Source organism: Cydia fagiglandana, chromosome 17 (assembly GCF_963556715.1).
Source record: "Cydia fagiglandana chromosome 17, ilCydFagi1.1, whole genome shotgun sequence".
Classification (NCBI taxonomy): domain Eukaryota; kingdom Metazoa; phylum Arthropoda; class Insecta; order Lepidoptera; family Tortricidae; genus Cydia; species Cydia fagiglandana.
The window spans coordinates 6,753,368-6,778,481 of NC_085948.1; the positions used below are offsets into that span (position 1 = coordinate 6,753,368).

General features: G+C 38.8%; 1 protein-coding gene across 1 annotated transcript in view; it reads left to right on the forward strand.

Annotated features, from left to right (window-relative positions):
• The first annotated feature begins 1,868 nt into the window (after positions 1-1,868).
• The window catches only part of LOC134672402 (serine-rich adhesin for platelets), a 346,211-nt gene continuing 322,965 nt past the window's right edge, over positions 1,869-25,114 (forward strand). The window contains exon 1 of the mRNA XM_063530285.1: positions 1,869-2,191. Within this exon, the coding sequence (XP_063386355.1) occupies positions 2,170-2,191 (22 nt within the window). The 5' untranslated portion in view covers positions 1,869-2,169. The remainder of the gene's footprint in view (positions 2,192-25,114) is intronic.

Genomic DNA, 25,114 nt, shown 5'->3' on the forward strand with positions numbered 1-25,114 from the left:
ACCTCTTCAGTTAAACGGTAAATACTATACTATACAGTATAGTATTTTTTTCTATCTACTTTGAATTACACGGTAAAACGCTCGAGGGTGATGGCACTTTCGCTTGGCTTGTGATTGTGACATTACGCCTCAGTAAATATTGCATTCGCGTCGGGATGAACGTCGAAAGCGTCCCAATCTCAATCGATTGTGCGGAACTACCCTTTCAACTAACATGTTTAGGTGGCTGAGCGTTTTCCAAAAAAAAATTACATTTCATTCATGTCTTCAAAATATTATAAAGGAAATCTTGGGACACATTTTTTTCATGTATGAGGCATGAATGTACAAATGATTCTGAGTAAAATGAGCCCAAGAAGTCAATATTTTAAAGACATTAATGAAATGTAATTTTTTTTTAAAACGCACATTTTTTTGCGATTTAGAGCGACCAAGTCCTCTTATGGTATAATTTGACACATGAAACGCATATAATTGCATGTTCCCTCAGGAGTAAACAGTAACTTAAATAAAATACGTTACCCGTTTTTTTTTTCAATATATATGTTTAAATCAAATGAAGAAATAATAGTGATTGACAGGTATTGAAATATATATTCTGAAGGCAAATAAAGAAATTGATTCTTGATTCTTAGAATTGGTATCATTGCTTAACTTTCTGGATACTTCAGAGACTTTTTTGGTATTGAATCATCTTCTTACAACCCATCCCCAAGAGAATAAACAAACGTACCAAACGTGTTAAATCTTCGTTCCACTGCCGATGAGAATAAAAACTAGACCAAATCCGATTCGCCCCACGTAGCCGATTGAAACCAAACCGAATAGGAAATTCTGTTGTGCAATTAGCCGTTGCAACTGCAGTGTGCTCATCACACAGCTACCACTCACCGCAATATCGGGGGACATTAAAATTTTCACCAAAATTGTATTGAATTTTATGACTGAGCTCTTACCTGTAGGCACTATATTGGTGGCTAAGCAATATCTTGTGATCTTACTTATAGGTAAATAGACTTCAGGGGTGTGTATTGTTTCCCAAATAGTTTTAAGTCATAATGTATAATTGTTAATAGTCATAATTGATTATCCGGATTGCCATAAAACAAATCTAACCTAACCTATCTATAGAATAACCTTACGAAAATCCTGAAATGTTAACGGTTTCAGTTTTATGAATAACGATAATATGACAAGCAATACATTATGACTTAAAAGTTTATGGGATACTGAAGACTGAAGTCTGGGGTCCCTTTGTTTCCCATTGCCTCCCTTTGTTTCCCATGAACTACCACTCAAATGAAGTTAATTGGGATATCACTACTCAGTTACTTAATTAACTAATTGATTGCTTGAAGTGCTGGAGTAGAAACATGTAATAGAAGGGTTTCGTACCCGTCAATTTCTACCGTCTACATCTACGGTGCCACTACCGACAACTATTTAGATGTGGATGTAGGAACAATAGCCACATGTATGTTCCTAACTACCTCAATATATAACTATATCAAATCAATAGTCTCTGTTGTATAACATTAAAGGTTATTGTTGCCGTTGCTGTAGAAATTACTACGGCTTGACACTTGCTTGATTTATATAACTATGACAGCTATTAGTAATTCTGCTAGGCTTGACAACAAACAAAATGAATACTAAATTTTCCCACACACTCAGCGGTCCCAGAAGTCCGCTTGGCCCGATTTTCTGAATCCACCGTTTAACCTACTTCGTGCTGCGAGTCAGTTGTGACACATGCAAACAATCTCGTTACGTAATTCCAATTAGGTAACTAACCTAAACAGTGCTACACACGGATGCGTTTGAAATTAAGCCTATCGTACCTGATCACGAAGCCAACACACCAGAAAAAATTTTTACACACGATTACGCAATTAATTTGCTATTTTTGTTTTCGTTCGAGAGAGACCGAGAGCAGATAGCCCGGGACCGTAACCATGGCGACCTGGAGCGCTGGCGGCGCGCGCCGCCTCCGACGGCAGACGTAAGTGACCCACGTCGCGGTCGCACGTTTCGCCGCGCCGTCCCGTTTCCCCGAAACGAAACCGTGATGGTGCAAAACAACTGACAACTAACCTGAATCAGTGATCTAAGTGCTGTGTGTGTTGTGCGTGCAATGCTGGTGTGTGTGTGACAAGTTGAAGCTGCAAGATGCCCTACGAGCCGAGATCAGGTGAGCTTTTTAGCAAGTTCTGACGCTTTTCATTGCACAGATGTGACGCTTTTGTGTGATATGCAGGGGAGGCTTACTTATCTGAATTTTATGAAGTCTGCGCTTGTACTCGCATTGCTCGGGTCATTACTTGACGCTAGTAAAACCTTACCTCGCTCTTATTGTGAACCTTATCACTACGAGCATTAGGTGCATAATAGTCGTTTATAACCTCTCCTGAATGTTATTTTGCAGCTGATCGTTGACGTCCGCACAATTTTTCCCGAGAATACTCGTTCTTTGTAACAGCAATCCATCAGTTCTAGATATAGCAGAAACTTGGTGCTTATTACAACTTTCCGCCCACGTCTCTTTGTGGATTGTGTAACTTTCCTTTTTCGATATAATTACTTTCAGCTCAATAGCGCTCAACAACTGAAGTTTTTTCTTCGAAATTTATGAAAGTAATTTGTCGGTCGTGTTTATTCATGGGAGCCGCAGACGAAGTTTTCAATCAGCGTTCTTAATTGGCTATACAGTTGTATAATAAAAAATGTCATACCTATCAGAGGCTTTCATATATTTTTATTGTAGGTCAGTGCGCCTGACGACTGTCATCTATGACCATAGCAGATGAAGATTTGCAGAGATAACACTGATCCCCCTGCATAGGAACTTGTTTGCAAGGGGGTCAGTTATCTCTGAAGCTTTCTGTGTTACTTCAATGGTAATGAATAAAACTAATAAATCCAACCAATATATTCCTCAAGGGACGAAGTAGCGAACTAGCGACATCTGACTTCAAAATTAATACATAAATAAGGTCACTGCAGAGTCAAAAGGTCGGTCAGATCGGTAATGCAAACTTATCAGAGGTCATCTTAAGGGGAAACGTGAGCGTTCGGTCCATTGATAAACTTTTGTTATGCCGATTAGAAATGTTTTCCGTTTCGAAATTAACGGCCTCCTAGCCTAGTCGGTTATAGTGACCCTGTCTACAAAGCTGTGGGATCCTGGGTTCGAATTCCGCTAAGGGCATTTATTTGTGTGTTTATCATAAACATTTGTTATGGATATTTTCTATATACATTTATAAATGTACCTATAATACAAGCTATGCTTAGGTTGGGGCTAAGTCGATTTGCGTAAATTGTACAAATCAATTAGCAGTCAGAATCTACGATATTTGGCACCCTATTACGAAGACCGTAAAAAAATTGCAGGAATTTTGGACGGTGTAACAGCGCCCTAATTTTATGGGACACAATTTTAGACGAAGTGTGTTTAGATTTTGATTATTCGGTAGAGGTGCCTGACAGTAGTCAGATTTGGTAGTACTAGTTACCAAACGACCAGAAGTATCACCAAATTTTACAACCACTTAATCGAAAATGTGTGCAAAGAAAAAAGGCGTTTGAAAATCTAGATGTTCGGAATGCTCTATCCACGAAGATCTAGATAAATCAGCCTAAAACATAAACGCGCAATTCATCACCACAGACATTCATACATTTTGTATGAGAAGGAATTGAATAGGAGGCATTTCGCTCTTACACTACTCACTGCTGTGTTGCTCTTGAGAAAGTAAAGCTTTAGATCTATATCTATATGCGTTCAACTAAGTTATCTAAAGCCGACCACTGACTAACAGTCCGCCGGACGATATCGGCCGGTCAGTTGTTCGGAACTGTCAAATTTTTGTTCTAACTGACAGGCCGATATCGTTCGGCGACCTGTTAGTCAGTGGTCGGCTTAAGGCGGTTTAACTGACCGTTTAATTAAAGACAATGACAAGTTATGGTCAGGGTCCATATAAAGTTGATTTGTATTATGTTAAGTATACGGAAGAATGTAATATATATATTATAGTTTATATATAAACTAGTTTAGTCCTATAACTCAGCTATTACTTTCTACTAGAAAATCACCAAGCAACTTCACCAATCGTAGTAGAAAGGCAAATGAGGACTACGTTTATATGGAAATGCGATTTCGCGCGGGTCCTCCACTTTCGTCTTAATGCAAGTACTGATCTTGAAAATATCAAAGAACAGGATACAAATTTATTTATGAGTATTGTGTTGTGAGTCAGACAATCGACTGGAGTGCCGGTCGATGTTTACAAACTGATGCGCAAATGAGCATCATTTGACATCACTTTTCGATCGCACCACTGTATAAAAATTCGAGTGAGAAGCGCTGCTGCTGATGTCAAAATTAGATTACATTTAATATCGATTTGTCATGTTTCAATCCTTCTGTAAGTCGCTTCTATTTTAAACACATTTTGATAGAGCAAAAGGGTAATTCGCCAGTAACTGGCCTATGTTAGTAATTGGCCACCCTAAACTAAAAATGAATTCTATTCACCTATAAACATAATTCATTTTAGTATAAGTTTTCAATAAATGGCCAGCCTTCAATAACTAGCCGCCTTATACTAAAATTAATTCTGTATATATCGGGTGTGGCCTGTAACACGAGCAAATAATTAAAACATAGATTGTAATCCTCAAACGGTGACACTTTTGTTCAACAACTTTTAAAAATTATGAAGTATTTAGAGTCCCTATTTTTCATACAAAATAAATATTATCTTCAATGGACGCCATCGCCACGCCATATCATTGTGATTCACGTAGCTTGTCACGCCTTAAACATAACAAAATTCGCAATACATTGCGTCTTAGAATAAACTTTAAAGTGTATTAAAAATCAAACCACAACTTATTTTTTAAAGTTGCTGAACAAATGTTGGTCAGTATGCGGAGTACAGCCTATAGTTGAATTTTTTGTTCGTATTACAGGCCACACCCGGTATGTGAATAGAATTCATCTTTAGTTTAGGGTGGCCAATTACTAACTGTGTCCAGTAACTGGCGAATTACCCTAGAGTTGCTCGCACAAACCCTGACGTCGAAAATACGCAGTACAACAGCAACACTCTTAACCTTTTGGCCGCCGGACCTAGTCCGCAAAGACGCTCACTCACACGCCAGAGCAAATTTTAAGTAAACAACTAATAAAAAGTTTAGGGATTGCAAATAGTGATATCGATATTTACAATTTATGGTAAAAATCTTTTTAATTTCGCTTTGTTCTTATCCTGTTTTAATTTAATTCCAAATTGCCAAAATTAAACATATGTTTTACACCCGAAAATGTTTAAAATATAGGGATTTAACATATAAAACAACCACTAAACAATGTCGATTCAAGACGTGATATCTCCGCACTAGGCTGTACGAGAAGTCTTTTATACAAGACAACGGCGCGCATGGACTGCCCGCAGTGCAGATCGACAAGGACTGTTTCCGCGCGTATCAAGTAATAATAGTCTCTAGGTCAACGGCGTAAGCGCTTGTCGGTACGTAAACTTTATTGGCGTAACGTTAAAGCTGCGCATCATGTGTCGATAAAGTCAATATACCGGAACTGTTTTAGTGAAAATTACACGTGGGTTGAATTTTTAATGAGTGAAGATATTATTCCGGAATTAGAATCTATCATTATAATTTCAGTTTGGTTTACATTAATCTATAGGTAAACTCTTATAAAAAAAACGGTCAACGACTTGTTATAAAAAAAATTACACATTAAGTTCAATATTATAACAAAAAACTAAAGTCTGATAAACAGGTATGTCCCTGTACTACTCTTGTGCGAAGCGGTCGCTGCGGTGTATCCCTTCCCACTAAGCTATAAAATAACATCAAATATTTTTTTTATTTATCTCTTCTGCAATTAAATAGTCCACAATCTACAAGGGCAAATTTACTTGTCTGACTCTACTTTATAGAGCTAAAGAAGCTGCCTGAACTTTAAATATAGTTATGCCTATCTGACTCTCGTTCTACGTATTCTAGTAAGTAGTTACCTAAAATTGGCGATTAACAAGTGTTCAAATACTTAGATAAAAACATATTTCTGACTTTATATTTACTTTAAAAATTCCCATATCGAGTTAACATTCCCATCCCTAGCTGTCTTTTATACAAGACAACGGCGACGAGGAACATGAATAATGTTGAAAATTGGAGCAATTTTTTTAAATGCCTTATTATAAAAGAAGGGATTTATATAGCGGCTTAAAAAGCAAATAAATGAAAAAACAAAGACCTTAAATATGAACACGAGTGTAAATTAAATTGCAATTGTTATTATTTTCACATTAACTCAGTGGTTGAATTTGTGTCTTGTATACAAGACGACGGCGCCAGCGTAACGTTCTATCGTTGTCTTCTATACCGGACAACGGCGGTCAAAGGGTTAACTGTCTATCGGTGGACCTTATTACAAAAGGCATAAGGTCCACATATGGACAGTTAAAAGTGTGGGCGATGGTACTTGTCTCTTCCACGTGTACAGGGAAACTGAATATGGCTATTAATCTCCTGTTTGTTTGAAGTGCCTGTAGTTGTAGACAAGGAAGGAAAACCAAGGAAAAGATAAATGGATCTTGAAAGATAAGATAAGTAAACCGGAGCAGGTTGTGAGTGGGTTCGCCATATACTCGTATCCAATTTCGTTATGTCTCGATGATGTTGTCGATGTATTGCGGCAATTTGTCAATTTCAGCTACATATTTGCAATAAAATTGGGAAATAATAATGTACATGTCAACAACAGGCAAAGTGTCAAAAATATGTATACAGTACTTTATTGCCTGTACATTAAAGTCGTGTATACATATTTTTGGCACTTTGCCTGTATTCATAGCTCTGTTATTGACTGTACATGATGCTCGGAAATCTACAGTTGAATTGTTTTGTGCAGCAAAGACATAGTAATAATGTAGACTGGATGTCTAAACACGACGACACTTTCTTATTACTGTTGCTGATGGCGTCATAGGTAAGCTTTTCCATATTTTTGCAAACAGCTATGACCTACACGTATATACGAAATAACCCCGTCTATTTTAACTCTCTCAGAGAGCTCTCTGACCTTAATCCAGTTATAGTGGCAATCAAAGTTCCGTATCTTACTTCAAACTTTAGAATACCGGGTGTGGCCTGTAATACGAGCAAGAAATTTAACTGTAGGCAATACTCCTCATACTGACCAACATTTGTTCAGCGACTTTTAAAAATAACTTGTGGTTTGATTTTCAATACACTTTAAAGTTTATTCTAAGACGCAATGTATTGCGAATTTTGTTATGATTAAGGCATGACAAGCAACGTCAATCACAAAATGATATGGCATGGCAATGGCGTCCATTGAAGATAATATTTATTTTGTATGAAAAATAGGAAGTTTAAATACTTCATAATTTTTAATAGTTACCGTTTGAGGAGTACAATCTATGTTTCAATTATTTGCTCGTGTTACAAGCCACACCCGGTATATATTCTAGCTCTAAAACCTGGCTAAACTGACGTAGTGCGGCGCCTACCGCAAATGGTCAAGAACACGAATGTACATATATGTCTTCGATGTCACAAGTTAATGACAATTATATCTCTTTTTGACATTACTTGCCCGAACATATTACTCGTATTTATAGACTGCTGCGAATATAGTCGGACCAAGAAAAGTCTGCAGCGGATTTGATAGCCCACGCAGTGCAATTGTCAGTTATACGTCATAATTTCATAGAAATTTGACGTTTAAAATAACACGTGCACTGCGTGGGCTATCAAATCCGCTGCAGACTTTTCACGGATTGACTCTAGTAGCATTTCAATTAAGTTCGAATGTCGCTCCTTCGCCGTCGCAGTAATAAGCTAACCATGATGGTGTGTAGCTTGAAATTCTCGTAGCGCTACGCCGTAGACCGTAGCCTGATATAATATAACAGAATATAAATTTAGTCGCATAATAGTCGTAGAATTCTTTGTTAGCTTTTACTTTACTATTTTTTAGCAACGAGAGACAGCTATAGTATAATGAGTACTGTAAATATTTTGTTCTCATTCAAATTCTCAAGTAATAATAAGCAATGTGAGTCTGCTGAATTTGTATTTAGTTGGTCGTAGTAGGTATGATACGGTGTTCTATCGCCATTAATCGCCATGCTTTTTTTTGCATTTTTTTATGAAACTTTTTAAACAAAGCACACGCAACAATTCGATTAAAAACAACAGCCAGAGGAGATACGCTTAATTTTTCCGACAGTTGGACAGTAACTTGTTCAAAGTTTTCATATTGGTTGGCTATTGGAAAATAAAATAAAAAAAACTCACGGTTCGAGCGAGCTTACCTGTCAGATAAATAATCCACTCAATTAAATAGTCCGAGCACGAGCTCCATGCATTTTTAAAGCTGGGGAAAGGGATCGATGTGGGGGGCAATCGGAACTCTTTGGAAGATGCCTAATGCCTACAACCTGTATACGAGAGATTGAGACCGATGGAAACAAATTACAGTGACTGCAAAACCAATAGGCCACGATCCTCAGTAATGAGAGACCGACTGCCAACTGCCAACCACTCAGCTCAGCTCAGCACGCAACTCAGGCAGACCACCTACCGCCTGGTGGACGACGGTTGAAAAAAAACCTAAAAGGAGCTCATTTAAATAAAGACCGCGCTTGATGAAAATTGAGGACAACGAAGGCCAACCACAAGTAAATGGGAACAGGTCTAGCAGGAAGAAGAAGAAGAGGGACAGACAAAGAAGAAGAATGGCTACATATACAAGTATTATTGATTATTACGGATTAACTCTTCCTGCAGGCTGATCCATAATAATGGATGGCTATATCGAAGTAATTTATGGATGGCTTGGCGGGAAACAGAACCCTATGCCTCCATAGGGTAGACTAGGTTCCTCAACCTAGTCTTCAACAGAAGGATATGATGTCACGATCCTCAGTATTGAGGAACCGACTGAAGAAGAAGAAAATATGTGTTAGGTACTTATGAACACCATACGATTGAAAGAGAGACAAACACTGTCATTATCATTATCACGCTCTGATAACAACGTCACGTAGACAATACTGCTGTCATATCCATACGGTTTTTGTTATAAAATACTATTTATTTACATAATTTTATACACAGGTACTACACTACAATAGATAATATTAAAATAATTCGGTCAACCAGACGCTTTTGCGCGCTGGGACCCCATGGACCTAGAGTTTCAAGTTTTGTTTAGTTCGGATCCTTTGTATCAGTAATGCAGATCATAGGAATTCCAATAGAAACGGGCGAAGATCCGAGAATTTCTTTTTAATAAGCAAGTTTCTCAAAAGAGAAGCGCACAATGTGCTCGCCTTAGCGACTATACAGACGAGTAATGAGTTCCAGTCGATTCACAATAAAGCCTCGGCGACTCGATTCTTGAATATTCCTAAACTTTAACGAACTCATCGGCTCGATCGAACCAATATACTTATAAACGTAATCAGGCGTGGCTCACTTCGCGATTTAGTAGCTAAAAGTACATCCGTTCCACACCAATTTTGGTGGCTAGCCATAAGCCGCGCGTGGCGCTGTCGCCATCTAGCGGCCATATCTGTCCTAATCCTAACAGACACGCTTTGTAAGAGAGTGAGTCTTCTGTACCTAGTATTATTATTTATTCTGTGACGTAATCTGAATTTTACAAGCTTAAATAATTCAATTTTGAAAGCTTTCTAGGAAATCAAATAAGAATTTTGATCTCAAACGAAACGTTTTTAATGCGTTTAGTCGGCATCAATAATAGCGGATTAAATAGCGTTTCAAAAGTATTCTGCGATCCTGGAAATAAAGATAAGAAGGACTTTGTTAGAAATGCAATGAAGGGAATGTGACCAAAAAAATGTTTTTGGGGGTAACTTGTAAAAACTTTCGATTCACTTGTTTAGAACAGCGTTTACAAATTGATGTACTCGGATTCAAACGGTATTGAGTGATTCTAACGCTGCGTCTTACGTAAGCGAACAAAGGTATAGATTATTGTGTGATTGTTGTTTTTATAGTCTAGATGAATTCTTTAGCTTTAAGTTTTAATTTAATACTTGTGAAATTGTATGTAATGTATGTGTAAATAATGTAAATATTCGAGTTGTATCTGTTGTGTGTAAGCATAGATAGGGCCTTCTGTTCTGAATATGTATAACATTTTCCAAGTTTCACATGCCAAATGGCAGAATATAGTATATAAGTGCATGCGCTGTATATGTATGTATTCAAGTGAATAAAAAATCAATCAATCAATCAAACTCGCGAACGCAACTCGGCGCGGCGGGCCCAAGGCGTTCGCGTTCGCAACGAGATCGGCCACTTAGGACACTTCTATATGTATCAAAGGATTGATTCACGCCGCGCCGCATCGCTTCGCTTCTCGTTCACGTGTTGTTCGCCTACGTAGTACAATGTAGAACGCTGCGTAACTCGGTTAGGGCTTGAAAATGGACACCTAGACTCTGCGAAACATTTTGCGCGAGTGAATAAAAATACAAGTAAAAGTAAAGATCTGTTACCTAAATGATTTATTTTTGGCGTAATTTCGACATTATAAAATAACAATGGGAGTTATTAAGCGTTGGGAATAACAGCCCTGGGGTCATTACAATAGGAAACTTTAAGGAAACTCTTACATTATCAATACGCCAATCCCACGAATTCGCCATTGTCGACCAGAAACTTTTCTTCGTTACAAATATTTTCTGGCCGTAATTTCAAGCCAAGTTCACGTTCCATTGTGGAGATTATTAAATAGCAGATACGCCGTGCTTGGATGAAAATGGAAAGTTTCTCTTACGAAAAATAGGTCCAAGTGCTAAACTTCTACGGTCCAATTTATGGCGATGTAATTTAAGGTAAGTTAATTTATGTTTTAAAGATCGAATTAAACATTTGAATTATTAAGTACTATATTAGTTAGCAGTTTTCATAATGAAACTTTAATGCACAATAAAAACTACAAAAAGGCAGACTTAACGCCTTAAAGCATTCTTTACCAGTCAACCATTGGGCCTAATAATTGCTGAGTGAGAAAAAAAATTGTAGAATTATTTGTTGTAAATGTTGCATAATTTAATAATAGAAAAATCGCCTAATTATAAAGTGATATAAATGTCATATACTAAGAAAAAGAGACCAAGGTCTCCAGTGCCCTAGGCTGGAATATAATAGTAGTGTTACTACTTGAAATAATAACAGATTCAAATATTTTCTGAAAATATTTTTTGTTCTAATACTTCTCATAATAAAATAATTACTGACGATTTTCTTAGACGTGTGTCGATATTAGGTACTTTGCTCGGTGGATGAATACGTTGCCATCTGCACCTTTCATCTCAAGTATATTCTACGACAACTGTATCTGTCAGTGTTATGCAATCTGTGTACATTTCCGTATTTCGATTCCCTGATGGCTATCAACTAACCACAACACTTAATTTCGTGTTGTTCTGATTTAAATATTCACGATTTTGACTAAGTGCTATTTTAAAACGCTGGATAAACTGAGTTTAATAGTCAACTGTCCATCAGAAAAAGGTATATTATAAACATACGAAATGTCTAAGCCCCTTATTCGTAGAACATAGCAAGCCTCTTTTAAATGTCGTCTCTTTCTAACAAAAAGAAATGCCAAAATGACAGATAAGGACAAACGGTTATCAAGGCCTTGTTCAACTTGAAGTACTCCATACTATAGTCTCTCAAGAAAATCTTGAGACCATGGACATATATATTACTTCGTAAGGACGCGGCTAACGAGCACTAAAAAGGGGGCCGCTACATGGGTGTGATATTTGCATTTATCACACCCCGGCGCTCAGTCGTGTGGCGAATTGCGCAGTAGAAAGTTGTCACGCAGCATAACACAAAAATGCCTTATTGCGTTGTAAAAGGGTGCAAAAACCATTATAGGAAGTATAAGAAAAAAAATGGGATCTCATATCATCGGTAAGTAATTTCCAATTAGGTTTATTTATTGCTTAAAACCAATTTTAAACGATAATTTTATTTCATTCTCACGAGCAACTGATGTTCGCTCGTACGTCATAGCGCTAATGCATTAACCTTGTAAGGACGTCATTTCTCTTTGGAAGTTATTATGAAGTAGAAATGCATACTGCGTGATTTGTATAGGTAAATCTACTTAAATATGATTAGTTGATTACCTACCGGATATAATTACCGAAATTAAAGTACCTATTGTCTGTCTTACAGAGTTTGTTCCCGTTTCTTTTACATAATTATTAAAAACATTCGAAATAACAAGATCAAGTATTTGTTATTGTTTTATTCGTTGACTTAGGTACCTAGTATATTGATTCTTGTCAGGTATAAGTTTTTAATTAACTATAGGTAAAACTCAAAAAAAATTAACAGGTGAGCGCTAGAAACAAAGCGCGCATTTTCAAACACCGATTAATTCACATCGCTGTATTTAATACTTTCCATTACCTACTTATATTTTTGCATCATATTTGTGGACAGGTGGCACGCTCTCGTTTCGGAGGCCAAGATTCTCTTTGGATCACTGAGCCAAAATAGTTAGTTTGTATTGCTGTTTCCTTCTTTTTTACTCTACCTGTTTTGCAAGCAAGAAACTAACAGAAATAGTTGTTCGCCGCATTTTACTCGCGAAAGCTCGGGAGGTACTTATCGAACTGTACTGCTGTAGCTAGTAGCTCGGCCAAATTGTCGACCTTGACAGAGCCGGCTTACACAGGACGGCACACCGTACTGCGCGAATGTTTAAAATATTGCATTGCCGCCTGAGACGATAATGACATCACGAAATAACGTAGAAGAACGGAAACTTATAAGGATAAGTTCGCCCATTTTAATACAATAAATATGTTAACTAAAGCATTTATTACGAGAATCATAAGTAATACATAGGCAAAGGGTTAGGTTAAGACATATGTAGGTAGGGTAGAAAAGGGGTTTCAGTCGATGTGTGGAAGGGCGGCACCGTCGTCGAACCCAAGCCACCTGGCGGGGGACTTAAACCGGTGGCGTGTGCCTCGGATGCACATGGTGGTGGCACGTATAACGGCGTTACTGATCCTGCATCTCAGCCAGCCCAGTACAGTACTTAGAGATCGGTTCCAACGTTGAGATATGGTTTCTGCCATATGTTTTATAACGGAGGACATTTGGGGTGCATAGACGCTGTCAACAGATGTTACAAGTGGTGTGAAAGTTGTATGTCGCATTTCACAGGCCGTGGAATATTTTCTCTGTTTTTCGTCTTCAGCTGATTTTAGTACAGATAATATGTCACGGGTCTTGAGAGGTAAGAAGGAGCGTCAGTGTCGACGACACGGATATCAAACAACGCCAACAAATACAACAAATAATTTTGATTAACCATAAACTTAATCGACGCTCTTCTGATATAAACCGCGAATAAACTTAACAAGCCTTGTACGCCCGTACAAAGTTATCGCGAGAGTCGAGCTCACGTAGTTGTACGCAGTATGTAACAGATGGCGCTTTTTTGCTGACATGAAGATCGCAACGGGAAATTCGTATGCATGCGCTCATCCATAGTTTATATCTATGCTTGAGACGTATTTTTTTTTATTATATTAAAAGTCATTATTTTTCCTTCTCAGTTTGTTTTACTTTTCTTTCATAGTATTCAGTATTACCTGCTGACTAGCTTTGTATACATTCTAAATGATAAAACTAGTGTAATTCAGTTTTGTAACAGTTTCACTGAAATATTTTATAATTATTACCTTTACTGTTATATATTTTTTAGATAACATTATAAATTGTCACGCAGGGATACCAGCAATTTGGAACGCCTTATCGTGACCGGTAAAATAGAGGGAAAAAGGCCTAGGGGTAGAAGTCCCAAACGATGGTCGGACCAAATAGCGGAGGAACTAAAAATACCTGTCAGCGACGCACTCCACCAAGCTACAGAACGGGACCGATGGAGACAACTAGTTGACGGAATCAAACGGAGTCACGATCCTCAGCAATGAGGGACCGATTGAAGAGAGAGATAAATTGTCAAGCTCCTCCACAGGACAGGCGTTGCTTAGTGTGGAGGTCAGTAAAAACTATACCTTTGTATATTCATTAGAATATAAACATTTTATTTAATAAGAACTAAGATTGAGGAGGAGGACAGTTAGGGATTTTATATTAGAGTTTTTGACCGATTTTATTCAAAACCTTGCTAAAGTTTTTTATTACTTAAACCCGGTTTTACCAACCAATTAAAATAACATATTCTTGGAATAATTCTGATTACTTTAATAACCTGAGACTGAATTACGCGAAATCAATTTAAAACTTGGCAACTTTGTTGGCTTCGTTGTTTGGCAAGAAATCCCAACCTGTCTCTGCTAGATTTCTCCAAGTATCTCGAAAACCTATATGCCACAACGTTCTGCCACGATTATGACTGCGTAGGCTAAAAGTACACAACAGTACTTCTTAATAAAGACGTTTTAAAATAGAAGATAAAGACATATTTATTACAAGAAATTAATTCAGACAAATTTCTGCTCAAACTCGTCAAAACTGACATTAACGCTGATGAGTCAAAAAAATGGCCGCTTTTGCCGAAAGTGTGGAGCCAGCTTAATCTTTATAAAGATTCGTACTTCATTGTTATCATCAAGTCTATTCTTTCCAGCTATTGATTGCTGTAACCTAGTTCCCATAGACTGCCTCCTAAAGAGCGGCTGTGCTCTCACAATAAAATTAGTAGGTATGGTGGTCGCCTATGTGTGGGCTTATATTGTCTGGTGTACGCCATTCGTCTCGAATGCGCTATCTAGTGTAAGTAATCAGTGCTATCTCCGGACCGATTCAACCCTCCGAACCGGACATATTACTTTTTCGATAGAAGTGAAAAACGAGCAGACCTATCGTAAATTATAGTCAAGAAAGAATAGATTTTGTCATTCACAGAAATATCTAGGGTTTTTTATAGAGAAAACTATGTTCCGTACCTTTGCTATTAAGTGAAATACGACGCCTCTATACCTAAGTCTATAGGTACAGTCGCCATCAGATATATCGGAGCTGCCAAGGTGTTCACAATATCTGAACGCGCACTCTAACGCCTTGACAATAGAGGCGTGTTCAGATATTTGTGAACACTTTGGCTGCTCCGATATATCTGATGGCGACTGTACTTGAGATTTCTTTTAGGTCGTAAGCAGTAAGTGAACTTAAAAGGCCAATGATTGATCGTGAACTTGTGGTGCCTTTCAATATTTTTTCGTTAGTCATCCATTTTATTATACGTCCCCACATTACTTTGGCATGTTTTCTTAGTAAATTGTGTGATAGATGTGGGAATCCTGTATTTAAAAAAGTCACAAAAATTCCGCTTGTCATAAACTCTGTTGTCTTGTATCTATAGCACGAGGCATCTTTAAATCGTTAAATCTTTTCGAGGCAGAGGTACCTACACCTCTGCCTACGCTCGCTACGCTCTATCCTACAGGGTAGGAACCGGTGCATAGCTTTATTTGACGTTCATAAGCGCATTGTAATAAAAATAAACTATCCTTATCTCTTTTATCTTAACAATCTTGTTTCATTTGGATCTGGATGACAAAGTTCCGATAATTTTGACAGAATTTTTATTTTAGCTTCACTAAATTAACAAAACTACTTGTTTAATGCCCATTTTCGCAAGAACTACTTCCACATATTTTTTTCACGAAACTCCTACTATTGAGATTAATGTAAACCTTACGCCGTTAACGTTATGCGGCGTTTGCGGTGAACGTTGGCCTCTGCTACTAGTGGGCAGTAAATTTTAGAAGGGTCACTGCCACAGGTTACTCAAGATTTACTTAAATGTTCATATACATACATTATTTATTATTATTTCGGATGAAAGAAGCGCCTTGCTTCCGTTGCCTCGTTGGGTGGACGACATCCGAAAAATTGCGGGTCACTTCTGGATGAGATTAGCTCAGAACCGGGACAAGTGGCGTACTAGAAGAGAAGCCTATGATCAGCAGTGGGCGATAAAGGGATGATATATGATGATACATATATGTACTTAACATACCTATGTGTGAATGTAAGAGCCAGTAGCACCAACCACAATTGACGGACTGATCGACGGCTGATTGCCATACTTACAATAAAAATTACCTAGCAAACGTTTTAACAGTGACAAACGGTTTTGTGCAACTCTGAGTCTCATATGTACATAACGATGCGATGCTCTTCAACAACAATATTTTGGTGCTTTAACTGTAAAAAAAAAACAACTTTACACAAGTAGGTATTTCTCTCCATAATGCTCTATTAGTAATAAAAGGTTTTAGAAAATATTACCTCTTTTACTGCATTTTGGTTGCACCGCTAGAGAAAGTGAGACGACGTCTGCTCTTAGCATTATTTTAATATTCCCGTACAGAATACAATGAGCAAAATATTGTTTCCGATCAAAGCTTTATCGCGTAAAATGATAATTACTTTCTGCACCCCGTTTTATTTCCTTTTTGCACCCACAAAGCGGTCCAATTTATATTTCTGAATAAAAATTACAATAAACAACGCAGCCACCCGGCTACAAATAGCCTTACGTTATTGTGGTATCTCCAAGTTAAATGCTTTTAACTTTTTCGCTGCGAAACGTTCACATTATTATTTTTCGCAAAAACCTGCACCTTCTTTACTTTTAATTTGAGGAAGCTTATGCTGTGTAAAAACGCTTTAGGACTAGCGTTTTATCGACATTTAAACCTGTTTGTAGACGTTTATAAGCCTGTGTACAAGCGCGTGTATAAGCCGTTATAAGAGCGAATAATACCTGTCACCTGTTTGAGTGAACCGGAGTAATGACGTGTACTTTATAATGTATAGGGAACGCAGCGCATAAGTACATTATTGCAACACCTTTATAAGTATATTATACGCGCAGAAAATATTTCCCGTCTGAATTATACTCGGAACATTTTGCCACCGTTTTCGTTGAGACTGACTTTGTATTTTTGCAGCTAGATAATATTTTAAAGGTTACGTGAAACACAACTATCTAAACGGTCTGACAGCGCGGGCGACAGTTTGGCCGCGTACGTGATATGTGTAGATAACACCATGCCACCCTTGGGACCAATTCATACCCACACTAGCACTAATATTTGCTTCTGACAGCATTATTCAGCCGTTATTCACAGCTCATGGCTTTGCCACTAATAGTGAAATGTGGCTTATAAGCGAATTTTACAATAAAATATAAGTTAAGTTTGTTGTTGTTAAGTTATTTGACAAGTAGTAAGTCAGCCGATTTTGTAGTATTGGGGACATGTGATTTGCGATGTTATAAGCTATTATAAAAATCAAGACGTTTGACTAATATTAGTTCTCATGACTTAGGCCCTCTTGCACCACAGCACCATCCAACTAACCCGGGGTTAAGCGGCTAAACCGTTAACCCAGTGTCAAATTGTAGGCATTTATTATGCTATTTCGCCCGCTATACGACATACGTATGTGAAATACCTCTCTTTATGAGCAAATGTTATAAAAAATTACTTAAGTTTTTACTAAAAATGAATCTGCTTCAGGCTTAAATGAAACCGCTAATAATATCCTATTTATATCTTCACCTTTAAAATAAACATCGATTTGCAATTACTAGGTCCTGAGTGGTCTGGTGTGAGACTAGCTTGTATTTTATTTTATGCCACGTCTATCAAAGGAAGATTGCTCTGAAGCGGAGCTTGGCTCGAAGGTTATCGAAACTTTCTGAAATGTATTTTCAGCTCCGGTACGGTAACTGCAGGAGAGGCCGATTCTGATGCCATATTCATATTCCATAACAATTTGTTGTTTTTAATACGACTTCATCCTCGTGATTGGAGCGCATCTAGCTTTAGTTTTATTGCATTTTGCGTGCACGTGCGTCGTATCAAAACCGCAACAAAATGCTAAATCTCAGTCGGCCTCATATTCTAAGTTAAGATCTCGAAAAAGAATGTTATGACAGGATTATTTGATTCAACCAGGTAAATAAAAAATAAGTTCAAAAACTAAAACCCGACTACTGCAAATCGCGCTCTAAAAAGTATGAAACAAGATTTTGACGACCGGTCTGGCCTAGTGGGTAGTGACCCTGCCTGCGAAGCCGATGGTCCTGGGTTCGAATCCCAGTAAGGGCATTTATTTGTATGATGATACAGATATTTGTTCCTGAGTCATGGGTGTTTTCTATGTATTTAAGTATTTGTATATTATATATATATCGTTGTCTGGGTACCCACAACACAAGCCTTCTTGAGCTTACCGTGGGACTTAGTCAATCTGTGTAAGAATGTCCTATAATATTTATTTATTATTATTATTATTTATTTATTTATTTAGATAGAATTCTTATCTAAAATTATCAAGCAGGAAATATTATAAATGTTACCATTTTTTTTTATATAAAAATACAACGTAATATAATTTACTGATTTTTTTTTATATATTTACAGAGATTCAGAGGATCACCGTGGTCGTATGCCACGATTATAAACTTAAAAGTAATGTGGCATACGACCACGGCTATCCTCTGAATATCTGTAAATATATAAAAAAAATCAGTAAATTATATTACGTTGTATTTTTATATAAAAAAAAATGGTAACATTTATAATATTTCCTGCTTGATAATTTTAGATAAGAATTCTATCTTGTTTCATACTTTTTAGAGCGCGATTTGCAGTAGTCGGGTTTTAGTTTTTGAACTTATTTTTTATTTAATTAATTTTGGGGTCATGATTTCGTTACTAACTTTTTGAAGTCACTTTATATTACTTTTGCGAAGGCGTCCTCAGTACAGAAATGCACGCAGAGCGCCGCCTATACCGGGCTACGCCCTTTAGTGCCTATGAGGGCGCCGAAGGCGCCCGGTTTTGGAACGCGTACGTCGGGCTACGCCCGAATCTTTTAGTATGAGGGCGCCTTCGGCGCCCGGCTTTGGAACGCGTACGTCGGGCTACGCCCGACTCTTTTAGTATGAGGGCGCCTTCGGCGCCCGGCTTTGGAACGCGTACGTCGGGCTACGCCCGACTCTTTTAGTATGAGGGCGCCGAAGGCGCCCGGCTTTGGAACACGTACGTCGGGCTACGCCCGACTCTTTTAGTATGAGGGCGCCGAAGGCGCCCGTCTTTGGAACGCGTATGTCGGGCTACGCCCGACTATTTTAGTATGAGGGCGCCGACGGCGCCCGGCTTTGGAACGCGTATGTCGGGCTACGCCCGACTCTTTTCGTATGAGGGCGCCGAAGGCGCCCGGCTTTCGAACGCGTACGTCGGGCTACGCCCGACACTTTTAGTATGAGTGCGCCGAAGGCGCCCGGCTTTGCAACGCGTACGTCGGGCTCCGCCCGACTCTTTTAGTATGAAGGCGCTGAAGGCGCCCGGCTTTGGAACGCGTATGTCGGGCTACGCCCGACTCTTTTAGTATGAGGGCGCCGACGGCGCCCGGCTTTGGAACGCGTATGTCGGGCTACGCCTGACTCTTTTCGTATGAGGGCGCCTGGCTTTCGAACGCGTAGTACGTCGGGCTACGCCCGACACTTTTAGTATGAGGGCGCTGAAGGCGCCTTGCTTTGCAACGCGTACGTCGGGCTCCGCCCGACTCTTTTAGTATGAGGGCGCCGAAGGCGCCCGGCTTTGGAACGCGTACGTCGGGCTACGCCCGACACTTTTAGTATGAGGGCGCCGAAGGCGCCCGGCTTTGGAACGCGTTTGTCGGGCTACGCCCGACTCTTTTAGTATGGGGGCGCCGAAAGCGCCCGGCTTTGGAACGCGTACGTCGGGCTACGCCCGACACGTTTAGTATGAGGGCGCCGAAGGCGCCCGGCTTCGGAACGCGTACGTATCTTGTAAAAAAATTGACCGTTTCATACTCGTACATTTTGGCTGATCAGGACTTCTATACCTATTCACGTTATAAAATGTTGCAGGACGTTAAAAAAACACCATGTATAGCAGCCAAACAAATTTCTTTTGCAAAAACCTTCTTGTATCGCCGTAGTCGTGTAACACGCGGATAGAATCCAGAGCGCTTGTAGATTCATAGTTCGAATCACCTAACCGATAAATTAATGTTTTATCTGGCGCATGCAAGCAAAGCCGGGTGCAAAAGCTAACAATATTTATATATTTGAAATGTGCTAATTGAGCTCTTTCCAATGATGTATAACACATCATCATTACTTAATTTTATTTTTTTAGTTCGTGACTTTATGACCTCTAGAGGGCGCATTGTTCATTTTTTTGTGACGCCATATAGCCTATAACCAGCGGACGATTAAGACGATTCGAATGACACATCGTTTGTTAAAATATAATAAGTACTTTAGAAGTTATGAGGGAACAGATGAACATACATACATACATACATACCCACATACATACCGGTCAAAATCATAACCCTCCTTTTGCGTTGCCGTAGTCGGGTAATGAAGGTAAGTCATGACATGAATGTTATAAAATTTTAAAAAAATGTGGTGATCACATTAAATACATGCCCCCATGCGACAGTTTACTCCTAGTTCTGAATCATTTCATCACAGTGCCGACTGAAGTATTGCCACAGAATAAATAATAGTACTAGCCATCTCTAACAAAACGCGTCTGTCACGATCAGCACAGATATGGCCGCTAGGTGGCGACAGCGCCACGCGCGGCTTATGGCAAACCCCAAAATTGGGGTCGAACGGATGTACTTTTAGCTACCTGTTGCAAAGCGACGAAATCGTGGAGTGAGCCACGCCTGGTATTGCAATTGGCATATCAGACCAAATTGGGAAGATGCAGTTAAATATGATGTACTTAGGTATTATGTTGAAACCATATTGATATCATATTTGAAATATTCGAATAGGTATGCGTCCTATGTATCTTCATATTTTTACTAGTTTCTGAGCGATTAGACGCTTATCAAAGGCAAATGGCTGACCTGAAAGCGTAGGTTGGTTTGAAGGTTATCTGAAACTTTCTGAAACGTATTTTCTGCCCGATTGCAACTTCACGCGGCATTCGAATTTTAAATAACATATTTTAGTTATTTATCGTTTAGCTATTAGTAGCTCAATAAAACAAGAAGAGTGACAATGTTCATACAAAATCACCTTCCTCAATATTCAGGATATTACCAGATGGCGTCACTAACGCAGCGGATCTCAGTTCCATCCATTTTGTAAGGCGCTTAGGGTGTGATTCCGCCTGTCCAAAATGTAAAACCTGTCCAGCAAAATCTGAGACGCAAAGGGCAAAGAAATGGGATAGATGGAATACCACCCTTAAACCTCTGATTTGGGTCCCGCAGCGCCATCTATCGAACGAAAGACGAGTGATGTGAATGTAGAAAGGAGCACGATTACGTGTAGACACGTCATTCTTTTTGTTTTATCAATGGCGTGAGGTAAAAGTAACTGCATTAAGAGTCTTAATTTAAGACGAAAGGGGACAACGTCACGTGACCGCTACATCATACCAGTGGCGTGCAGTGGAGATAAGACTTAAATCGGGCTCTAGAAGAGTCATTCTTGAAGGAATGTAACGCAAACTATAAAAATCGGCAACTTTTTTTTTGGTCATTTTGTATGGACTGCCTACCCTAGTGCCTACCCTTTTTTGTATGCACTGCACGCCACTGCATCATACAATACAAACGTACCAGTACGAGTAGTCCCCATTTTCCTCTGAATATTATTTTTACTAGTTTGAAGCTTTTAAAAAGGAGGAAAACGGATTACGTTTGTATAAAGAAGCGATCGTCCGCTATCCTCTTTTTATAATTTTTTTTAGTATGGCTTTTTTCTGTTACTCTACTTCAGAGATTTACAGTTTTTAAGTACTGTACCGCTTCTGTGGTTAAGGTGGTAAAATACTCCACTTGCCCATGGTATTTGGTTAGAGGACAGTCATATACCATGTGGTGTACGGTCTGCTCGGCTGCTCCACACCGACATCACAAAACAGATAGGTACAGAAGTCAATCACATGTAGGTACTTACTTCAGTTTTCATACCTACGCTCGGCGGTCGCTCTAGGGTTGTTAACTATAGCTTATGCACAAAAAACTATCGTGGTAGTGGCACTCGTATCAGCTCGTATCTAGTTGTTTTATTTATTTTTGAGGATGGAACGGGAAGAATGGAAATATAAATTAATAATAACTAAAATATATCAATTTTAATGTCATTGTCAAACTGGTAGTTTAAAAAACGATAATTCACCGATTAATGTTGAATTTAAACAACCATCTACTGAACAGTAATAATAACTTTTTTTGTTTCTCCATTATTGCACAAACAAGTTCACAGACGCGCGTCTCAAGCGGATGGCACTCGCGCTCGCAGTGGTCCCAACCGGTCCGAGATATCGTGTCCGTGAGCAGTGTCTATGTGTGCGTTGCTCGAGCGCACTTTGTATGTAGATTGATTTCTGTACCTATCTCTTTTGTGCCGACATACTGGTGGTTCGCACCAGTTCCATTTGTGCCACAAAGAAGCACAGTTTCCAACCTTATCAATTCAAAATATCATACAAATATGGAAATTTTAGTTCGAATGTAGCTCCAGGTCAAATGTTTATCCCGCAGATTGGAAAATAGTCTGGCATGAAATGAACTGTCCAATGCACGCTTTTTGGCAGCATTTATTTGGAATCGGAGAGAATATTAATCAACTGAATCAAAAGTTTGTTTAAGGGAGTGTATTTATTTAGTATTTCTGATTCTTTTGAGAGAGCAAAGGATTTCAAAGAAGTCTGGAGGTGAATTTGACTTGTTTTCAGAACTTATGACATTGGGGAATCGACTTTCGATATTATTTTTGGTTAGTTTTTTTTTCAGCTTTTAAGTTACGATTGTATAATTATTCCGACATGCTTTTTTTTAATAATTTTGTTTTGACATAAATGTTGAAAGAAGTACCTTATGTAAATTAGTGGATTAACTAATTATAGTTAAAACTTAAAACGCAGAAATAAACCGCATCAATTTACAGGCCACTTACTCGTAAACCTACTTCCTAAAATGCAGATTTCCTACATAAAGTCTTGGTGAAAGATCATTGTAAAAGTACACATTTCATTTGTGCGTACGCATAAATATTATGAGATAGTATGACATTTCACGAATTTAGTTAAGTACTTTTTGTTAAAAGTGCTTGTTTGTTTGTAGATATAAATCCCTCAAAACTAGAAGCCTATAACAACACAAATAATAGAAAGTGAACTGCATGGAAAAAATCTTTAGCTGATTTCAAGGGTTTTTTTTTCTCATATAACGCCTTTTTAAATCATACCTATACTGAAATAGATACTTTAGCATAAGTGAACAAGATCTCCAGTGGCCGAGGAGCCTTTTTAATCGCAGATAGAATAGTAGCTTAATACAATCATAATTTATGACATCTATAAAAACAATCCAAATGCAAATCTGTCTTTTCGTCGGGTAGTTGCACAAATCTCGGTTTTGACATTTTGATGGGACATCAGTCAGCCGCGACCACGACCAGTGAAACCTGTGTCGAAACGTCGTCGGTAAATCAAGGTAATTGAATAAAATTCGCGTTAGACCCGTCTATAAATGTGAGTTAATATGGGTCTCTATTGTTTCCCAAATAGTTTTAAGTTATAATGTATTGTTTGTCCGAATTTTCGTTAGTCATAATTGGTTTTTCTCAGAAACGCGTAACTTTTCAGGATTGCCATAAAACAAACCTAACTTAACCTAACCCATCTATAGAATAACCTTACGAAAATCCTGAAAAGTTAACGGTTTCAGTTTTATGACTAACGATAATATAATTTTTAAGAAAAAAAACCGACTTCCATGGGGGCCGATGAAAGATTATTGTAGATGGTACACTATGTAGAAAAGGAGGTAAAACCACCCACTTTTTTACTAGCATTTCGCTTCTGTATAATGGCTCCTCTACAGGATGGGCCAACGCCGGCCACTCCAAGGGACGCAGCCATGCACTATCACTTGCTCACTCTAACGCATAAATGCGTCCCTTGGAGTGGCCGGCGTTGGCCCACCGTGAAGAGGAGCCATGAGGGTCGTAGTTCTAGCCTAACCTAACCCACTCCTCAGTTCGAACCTAATCAAACCCACTTTTCAAGTAGCATTTCATTTCTGTAAGGCTCGCAGTTCTAACCTAACCTAATCCTTGTTCGGTTCTGTGAGGATCGCAGTTCAAACCTAACCTAACCCACTTAATGGCGCATGCCGTGCGGTGTACGGGGGTTTAAGCGGGAGGGGCTAGTAAGATTGGCATCATCGTACTTTATACCTACATTAATTTTATGGTAGGTAATCATAGTTGTTTATTTAGTTAAGGTATCATAGTGGTTTTCTGGGTCAAGGTCCGGGTCCGAGTCCGGGTCAGAGTCCGGGTCCGTGTCCGGGTCCGAGACCGGGTCCGAGTCCGGATCCGAGTCCGGGTCCGAGTCCGGTTCCGAGTCCGGGTCCGAATCCGGATCCGAGTCCAGGTCCGGGTCCGAACCGGATCCGGGTCCGAACCGGATCCGGGTATGAGTCCGAGTCCGGGTCCCAGTCCAAGTCAAAATCGAAATTCGTAATCACCAAACGTGTACCATGCGTCATTGAAGAGTTCTGTTCTGGTCATCATCAGCAGTTCCACTTCATCAAATGCGACAGTTTTGAATGTAAATGCTTGATTTTATGATGACAATACAAAAAAATCTATACGTATGCCTTTAATATTTGAGGAGTTCCCTCGATTCCTTATGGATCCCATCATCAGAACTCGAGCTTGACAAAAATGTGGCTTAAAAACTTAACTTGCTTAACGAACATAACGAAAAGGAAAAATCGCCAAACGTGAACTATGCGTCGTTGAAGAGTTCTGTTCTGATCATCATCAGCAGTTCCACTTCATCAAATGCAACAGTTTTTAATGAAAATGCTTGATTTTCTGATGTAAATACAAAAATCTCTATACGCATGCCTTTAAGATTTGAGGAGTTCCCTTGATTCCTCATGGATCCCATCATCAGAACTCGAGCTTGACAAAAATGTGGCTTAAAAATTT